The sequence below is a fragment of the Podarcis gaigeae genome, assembly GCF_964106915.1.
Source record: "Podarcis gaigeae genome assembly, chromosome: 9".
Taxonomy (NCBI): domain Eukaryota; kingdom Metazoa; phylum Chordata; class Lepidosauria; order Squamata; family Lacertidae; genus Podarcis; species Podarcis gaigeae.
Genome location: NC_139685.1, coordinates 69,838,148 through 69,846,887, shown reverse-complemented (window position 1 = coordinate 69,846,887; position 8,740 = coordinate 69,838,148). Strand labels below are relative to the sequence as shown.

Here is an 8,740-nt window from a genome sequence, read left to right as displayed (position 1 = left end):
CCTCCCTCCCTAGAATAGGGTTGTTCGCTTTGACCTTGCTATGCCTGTCATGGGGTCGTCTGCTCTTGGGGCAGGGGCCCGGTAGGAATTTTGTCCATCTGGCTGATTGGCTGGGGCCATTTGGTTTTTGCCTACTGCGTAGCAAATCGCCACAACTTGTAAGGTTGCGGTTAGGCATTGGTTTGTGGTTTGGTTGGTTGAGGGGCATGGATTGGCTGTGCCTGCCCCTCTAATGCTGCTGCTGCAAGGGATTCCGTTAAAGTAATTGGGGGCTAACTATTGCTTGTCCACTCTGTCAAGAGGGCTCAGGCCATAGCAATGAGCTCCTGGTTGCATTTGGGGTGAGGGCAGGTTCCCTGCTCCTCGTAACCCCCAAGTGTATTCCCCCATTCTGACTTTCGCATCGTGCGGAATGTCAGTCTGTCCCCCATGGTGGGGGCAGATAGTCGCAACCAATGCCTAAGCAACCACTCACAAATTTGTATTTTAATAAAGTTGTGGCCAAAATTATTGCCAAAAATCTTAAACAAAAAATTCTGTGTGATGTGTGAGTTATTGGGGTGGACCTGGGGACCTCGACACGCACCATTTATTCGAGCAGAGACTTGTGCCCTAGATGCATATAGTGAGCTCAGTCAGGAGAGCATGAGACTCTCAGTCAAGCCCCACGTTGGGAAAAAGATCCCTGCATTGTGGGGGATTAGACTTGGTGACACTGAGGATTCCTTCCAACAGTTCTACAATGTTATGTTTTTTATAATAATACTAATAAATTTTTATTTATACCCCACCCTTCCCAGTTCAAAAACCGGGCTCAGGCGGCTAACAACAAATTTAAAACACTTAATTATAAAAGCAGCATAAAATACAGTATAAAAACATGAATAATAATAAAAATCAATTTAGGGGAAATAAGCATTAGATAATCCCCAGGGCAGGAGATGCGGGTGGCGCTGTGGGTTAAACCACAGAGCCTAGGACTTGCCTATCAGAAGGTCGGCGGTTCGAATCCCCGTGACGGGGTGAGCTCCCGTTGCTCGGTCCCTGCTCCTGCCAACCTAGTAATTCTGGTTCACCAGAAGCAGCTTAGTTATGCTGGCCACATGACCCGGAAGCTGCACGCTGGCTCCCTCAGCCAATAAAGCGAGATGAGCGCCGCAATTCCAGAGTCAGTCATGACTGGACCTAATGGTCAGGGGTCCCTTTACATTTACGTGTAATCCCCAGGGCTAGCTGGCTGAATTGGTCCTACTTGGGCCAGCGAGGAGGCCAGGGGAGAATTAGCTGTGGGGTCTCAGAGCAGGTGATCTTCATAAAAGGGGAGGGGGAGGGAAGAGAAGGGAAGGGGAATAAAAGATCAGGCTAAATTCAAATTAAAGGCCAGGTGGAATAGTTCTGTCTTACAAGCCCGACGGAAGGAGGTTAAATCCTGAAGGGCCCTAGTTTCATGGGACAGAGCATTCCACCAGGTAGGAGCCATCACTGAAAAGGCCCTGGCCCTGGTGGAGGATAGTCTGACTTCCTTAGGGCCCGGGACCTCTAAACTATGGTTATTCATGGACCTTAAGGTCCTCTGTGGGGCATACCAGGAGAGGCGGTCCCGTAGATACGAGGGCTGGAAGCTGCCCAGAGTGGCTGGGGCAACCCAGTCAGTTGGGCGAAGTATATTATTATTGGTAAGCCTTCAAATGAACTCCTCCCCACTACTTTATTTTTACTTAAAATCTCCCCAGGGAGGTGGTGCTGGAAGAGAGGGTTGTTTAGCTCTCCCACATCGAAATATAAAAAGCAAGTCCTTTAATAAGACCTGCAACTTGCTTCAGCCAATAGGTGGCACACTCAGCATTAGTTATTAGCAGTTATGTTTCGGAAAACAAGAACACACCTTGTAAACTGCATTTTAGGGGAGCAAAAGGAACTAATAGTAGGCTTCTTTGACTCTAGAGAAAAGAGAAAGCAGCAGCAGCGACTTGGCCTCGCTTCTCTCAAAAACATAGCAATGCATTTGTAAAACCAAATTGAATTATATTTAAGATGCCCTCCCATTTATACTGAACTGCCACAATTCAAGCAGAAAGTCACAGAAGAACATCTATGTTTGCATGTGCCATCACATGCAAGCCTTAGCTAACTGAAGAGGACAACAAAAATCCAAAAAAACTGCGGCTGAATCCCATTTTGTATGTTTGATGCAGTTTTGCACAGTAAACACACCACCCCTCCCACTTTAGATGAGGACAACCTTTGATGCTGCTTCGTACAGAGGGGGGCCCCTATCAAGATGGCCTCCAAGAGAGAGAAATGTTTGAGGTCAATGACTCAGGAAACCCTGGCAGAGGGGATCATGGCTTCCTCTTTGCAGAAGAGCATAATCCAAAAGATGTTATAAAATACAGGTGGGGACCCTCAGGACAGGGAGCCAAATATGGCCCCCAGGACCTTCTTATCTGGCCCTTTGAAGTATGCCCAGGCTACAACCCTCACCAACCCATTAGATGTCAAGGAAATAGGCAACTATCTTACTTTTTAAAGACATCCGAAGGCAACCCTGTTTAGGCAAGTTTTTAAATGTTTAATGCTGTATTGTGTTTTTAATATTCGGTTGGAAGCTGCCCAGAGTGGCTGGGGAAACCCAGCCAGTTGGGTGGGAAATTAATAATAATAATAATAATAATAATAATAATAATAATAATGGATGGAGGCCCAGAGAAGGTTGGGTGAGTGTGCAGAGAAACCTGAAAGGTGAAATTCCCATGCGTTGGGCCTCTGACCCAATCAACTGCTCCCACATGGCGGCCCTCTAGAGGTTGTCTAGGACAGAGGCCCTCAAGCTGAAAAACGGTTCACCATTCCCATTCTAAAATCAAAACATGCGATGCGCCCTTTCTTTGAACAACACAATTGAATTTATTCATCCACAGGACGAGGGGGGACAAGTTTGAGGACTCTGAGGTTAATGTCTCCTTGCACTGCTATGTAGCTGATGACATCCAGGCCCACACGGTTGGGGAAGGTATATTCGTGGCCCTCTGCAAGGACTTTTATCTCTGAAGAAAGAAAGGTGAAGGAGATCTGAAAGAAGCAGAAGGAGGAACACTTTTTACAAAGCCCGATAGTGTTTGAAAACTTCTAGCAGAACAGCAGTCATTCTGGAGACATGACGAGTTGACCATTCAGTGTCCAGGTCTTGTGCAAGAGCATCATGAGTTGCTTTGACCCCAGGGCTCTTCATAGTGGCCGAGTTTGTGCCCTTCCAAAGCCCAAGAGCCAGACTTGTCTTAACTCTACATGTTAATACTACCTATTAAAAGACTGTACAGCCATACCTTGGAACTCAAACGCCTTGGCTCCCAAACAAATCGGCTCCCAAACGATCGAAACCCGGAAGTGAGTGTTCCGGGTTTTGAATGACTTTCGGAAGCCGAACGTCCGGCACAGCTTCCAATAGACTGCAGGATGCCTCTGCAGCCAATCATATCATGTCCACCTTCTGATCAGCAAGTCCTAGGCTCTGTGGTTTAACCCACAGCGTCACCTATGTCCATCTAGCTAGATTAGGGGACCATAATAGCCAAAGTATTGTTAGGGCAGCTAGCAGGATGGTCTAGGAGGGTTGGTTGACTTGGTGTGAACTTGTGAGTTTAGCACTGTCTACACCAACCTCAGGGACGTGGGTGTTGCTGTGGGTTAAACCGAGCCCAGGACTTGCCAATCAGAAGGTCGGCGGTTCGAATCCCCACCAAAAGGTGAGCTCCCATTGCTCGATCCCTGCTCCTGCCAACCTAGCAGTTGAAAAGCACATCAAAGTGCAAGTAGATAAATAGGTACCGCTCTGACGGAAAGATAAACGGTGTTTCCGTGCGCTGCTCTGGTTCTCCAGAAGAGGCTTAGTCATGCTGGCCACATGACCCGGAAGCTGTACGCTGGCTCCCTCGGCCAATAAAGTGAGATGAGTGCTGCAACCCCTGAGTCGGTCACGACTGGACCTAATGGTCAGGGGTCCCTTTAACTTTACCTTTTTACACCAACTGCATCTTCCAGATGACAAGTCCCATCAGCCTGAGACAACACATCTGGAAGGCACCAGCTTGGCTAAGAAACAGCTGGGAAGGTGAGATCTTAGAAGAAGACACACAGTGGGGTTCCAGTTCTCCTGTAAATAGGCACTCCAAGTGCTGTTGGACTGCTGGCCCCATTGTGCCTGACCACTGGGCAAGCTGGCTGGGGCTGATGGGAGATTGGAGCGCAATGTCACCTGGAGGACCACAAGTTCACCCCCCCCCCCAGTGGACCTCCACCATAATGGAACCAGGACTTGCAGAGAAAACACCCACCCACCCCACTACTGCCAAGTCCTCACCTTGACTTTGCCGCCTTGCTCAAAAGGGAAGAAGTTTAGTCTCTCCTCTTTCCCCCACTTCCCCAGCTTCTTGAAATTGCAGACAATGACGTTCACATCGGTCCGGTAGTTAAAGCGGGGGTTGAAGTGAAGGACGACATTTTCACAGTCTTGGCCCAGATTCACAACAAAGCTTGGCGAGGATAACAGATACGAAGCAAGGATGCAGAGTGAAACCAGCAGAGCAACTAATACAGGCCCCCAGTACCAGGTATTGATATATGGCTTATGCAGCTAGGAAGTCTTCAGCCCAAAGATTTAGGTTTCGTGAGAACTCTTAACTATAAAGCAAAGTTCTAGATTGCAGAGAATACAGTGGTACCTTGGGTTAAATTTGTTTCAGGTTACCAACTCCGCTAACCCAGAAATACTACCTCGGGTTAAGAACTTTGCTTCAGGATGAGAACAGAAATCACACGCTGGCAGCGCAGCGGCAGCAGGAGGCCCCATTAGCTAAAGTGGTGCTTCAGGTTAAGAACAGTTTCAGGTTAAGAACGGACCTCTGGAACGAATTAAGTACTTAACCCGAGGTACCACTGTAATGAAGTGTTTGTCTGCCTGGAGCTGAATGTATATCCTGGGTAGGCAAACTAAGGCCTGGGGGCCAGATCCGGCCCACTCACCTTCTAAATCTGGCCTGCAGACGGTCCGGGTATCAGCGTGCTTTTACATGAGTAAAATGTGTCCTTTTATTTAAAATGCATCTCTGGGTTATTTGTGGGGCATAGGAATTCATTCATTCCCCCCCCCCAATATAGTCCGACCCCCTACAAGATCTGAGGGACAGTGGACTGGCCCCCTGCTGACCCCTGGTGTATATTGATGGGGTGGCAAGATAGAGCCTACTCTCTGCTTGCTGTGGCTTCCTTCTGTGTAGCTCTTAAGTTACTTAACTCATGCCAACCTCTCAACCCCACATTTACCCTTAAATAGCTTCTTATAGAATTGTAGAGTTGGGACCCAAAGGATCATCATTCTAGTCCAACCCCCTGCAATGTAGGACTTACAATAACCTTGCAATGTAAGCTGGCATTCTTATCCCTCTACTGCAGATGAGGGCTAACAACTTGCAGAAAGTTGTGTCCAGGGTGGCTGTCTACCAGCTCCATCTGGTACACAGGCTGAGACCCTACCTGCCCGCTGACTGCCTCATCAGAGTGTGCATGCTCTGGTCATCTCCCGCTTGGACTACCACAATGCATTCTATGTGGGGCTACCTTTGAAGGTGACCCGGAAACTACAACTAATCCAGAATGCGGCAGCTAGACTGGTGACTGGGAGAAGCTGCCAAGACCGTATAACACCGGTGTTGAAAGACCTACACTGGCTCCCAGTATGTTTCTGAGCACAATTCAAAGTGTTGGTGCTGACCTTTAAACCGCTAAACGGCCTCGGTCATGTATACCTGAAGGAGCGTCTCCACCTCTATCATTCAGCCCAGACACTGAGGTCCAGCGCCAAGGGCCTTCTGGCAGTTCCCTCACTGCGAGAAGTGAGGTTACAGGGAACCAGGCAGTGGGCCTTCTTGGTGGTGGCACCAAGATGTCAAAGAGAACAACAACTACCAGACTTTTAGAAGACATCTGAAGGCAGCCCTGTTTAGGGAAGCTTTTAATGTTTGATGCATTACTGGATTTTAATATTTTGTTGGAAGCCGCCCAGAGTGGCTGGGGAAGCCCAGCCAGATGGGCAGGGTATAAATAATAAATTATTATTATTAAAGGGACCGAGCAGGGTAAGCAGAACCTAGAGAAAAAAATGGTCAAGGGGGCTATGTGTTCCCCACCTGCACATGTTTTGAAGGACAGGCAGATCAGCCTTCCCAACTGTATTTTGTTGGTTAAAGAGCATCTTTCCGCAACCTGGTGCCCTTCAGATGTTTGGGACAAGCCCTAGCTAGCATACCCAGCAGTCAGGAGTGATGGAATTTCAGTTCTGGAGGGCACCAGGTTGGGGAAGCCTGGTCTAAAGGGTGGGAATGAAACCAATGAGTTCAGATTGCAAGGAGGAAGATTTCATGTGACACTAGAACAGCAAGGAGGGGAATTAACGTTTTCCAGGTCAGCGCAACATGCCAGAGGCAAACGTTGGTTGCAATTTTTACCTTTGTACAGTGAGATAATTTCTATGCAGATTGTCACACCTCTCTGCATCTGAGCAAGAGGCATATCGGAGTTCAAGGACACATTCCAGCCAGGCCAGAATACTTAGGAAGGGTGTGGAGCAGGGCCAGGGAAATATGCAGTCTGAGACAGTTCTGAGGGCCAGAGACAGAGAGAGATGGAGGGCCGCATTCTGCCCCAAGGCTGAGGTTCCTCACCACTGCAGTCCTGGGAACACTCTTCCCCGCCTTCTCATCTTACCTTTTGGCATCTTCCCAGCACCTCCCATTCAGTAGAATCGTGTCTCCATGCAGAAGTTGAAGGTGGGTAGCAATCAGCTTCTACGGCAGGGGAAACCAGACAGATTTTCAACCATAGCAATAGCATGGTGAGATTTAGGAGAGACGGAGGAAAGGAGAGGGGAAATTAGTGCTGTTTGGCCAGGAAACAAATTGAGCCCATGGGTCATGGGTGGAAAAGACTTTCTAATTTCTACAAGACAGGACCAAAGGATGCAGCCAGCAACAAACAAACAGACAAGAACATAGGTAATACAGTGGTACCTCAGGTTACATACGCTTCAGGTTACAGACTCCGCTAACCCAGAAATAGTGCTTCAGGTTAAGAACTTTGCTTCAGGATAAGAACAGAAATCGGGCTCCAGCAGTGCGGCAGCAGCGGGAGGCCCCATTAGCCAAAGTGATGCTTCAGGTTAAGAACAGTTTCAGGTTAAGTATGGACCTCCGGAACGAATTAAGTACTTAACCAGAGGTACCACTGTATCTCATTTGTCATAGGAGGGGCAGAGCAGGGTAAACTACACTAAAGTTTCCTACAATCAAGCAGTATATAAATTTTATGAAATAATAATTAAAAAATGACTTCACTCACTGGTTAAAAACACTGCAAGGCAGCAGGAGCCAGGCTAACATTAAAGGTAAAGGTAAAGGTACCCCTGCCCGTACGGGCCAGTCTTGACAGACTCTGGGGTTGTGCGCCCATCTCACTTAAGAGGCCAGGGGCCAGCGCTGTCCGGAGACACTTCCGGGTCACGTGGCCAGCGTGACATCGCTGCTCTGGCGAGCCAGAGCCGCACACGGAAACGCCGTTTACCTTCCCGCTGGTAAGCGGTCCCTATTTATCTACTTGCACCCGGAGGTGCTTTCAAACTGCTAGGTTGGCAGGCGCTGGGACCGAGCAGCGGGAGCACACCCCGCCGCAGGGATTCGAACCGCCGACCTTTCAATCGGCAAGTCCTAGGCGCTGAGGCTTTAACCCACAGCGCCACCTGCGTCCCGGCAGGCTAACATTACCTCGCAGACATTGCTTAGAAGGCTACCTGCACCTTTTGCTCTATAACTTTCCTTCTAGTGGGCTAGAGATTTCTATTTTTAAAATAGAAGCTCAGAGTCTGGGCCCCCTCACAGGCACCTGCCTTGGGCCGTTTGAGCATGAAAAGCTACATTTGCACACCTCCATCCCCTAAAATCACATTATACTTGCTTCTCCCACAGGTAAACCACTGTTTGTAAGTTCGGTGAGACTCATAATTTCATTTATGCTGGAAATCACCATGCATTTTGATAATACGGTCTCATCATTAACAGAGGAGAGAAAAAGATTCCATTGAGCACATGGCTTGATAATATGGACAGATCAGGTACATACGAACGAATTGCATGTTGACGCAAATTAAGAATGGATAAATATTAAGGAATCTGGAATAAATATTTCAGCAATAAGGCAGATAGTGGGGGAGGAGAGAGAGGTGGGAAAATATTGTTCAAAAGGTGCAGTCATAGGTATATCGGTGTATTTAAATCTGAATTGTCAAATTGTGTTATTAGTGGTTTTTGTTGTGTCTTTTGCGGTTGTTGTATGCATCAAAAAAAGATTAAATTTTAAAAAACAAACAAACAAAAACAGAGGAGAGTCCCACTGACAAAACACACACAAAAAGAATTTAGTGAGAAACCAGAAACAAGAGGACAGGGAAGATTGTTTCCTAGCTGATAGCTGTTAACTCATTCCCAAGCTGATATGTTTCCAGTCCTGTTCAGTGTCTGTTGCTTGTACCTGAATACCAACAGTCTCCTAGTCTTACAGCAGCAAGAGAGAACCCAGGACTCACCGTCTCCATGATACAATCTCGCTCGGGCCCAGCAAGTAAGCAATACTTTCTTCTCTCTGAGATTCAATAAATCAAGCCACTTCCAGCTGCTTTTTAAAAGGTTTCAGC

At 47.7% G+C, this 8,740-nt stretch overlaps 1 protein-coding gene across 1 annotated transcript; it reads right to left on the bottom strand.

The window, feature by feature from the left end:
- Positions 1–2,907: 2,907 nt before the first annotated feature.
- LOC310853074 (16 kDa beta-galactoside-binding lectin-like) lies at positions 2,908–8,740 on the bottom strand (the record flags this gene model as incomplete). The annotated part of the gene is made up of 4 exons (XM_083757240.1): positions 8,633–8,740; positions 6,763–6,842; positions 4,361–4,532; positions 2,908–3,072 (listed from the first exon to the last, which is right to left on the bottom strand). Exons 1-4 carry the CDS (start codon positions 8,639–8,641, stop codon positions 2,908–2,910), a joined length of 426 nt encoding a protein of 141 aa, XP_083613366.1. The 5' UTR covers positions 8,642–8,740.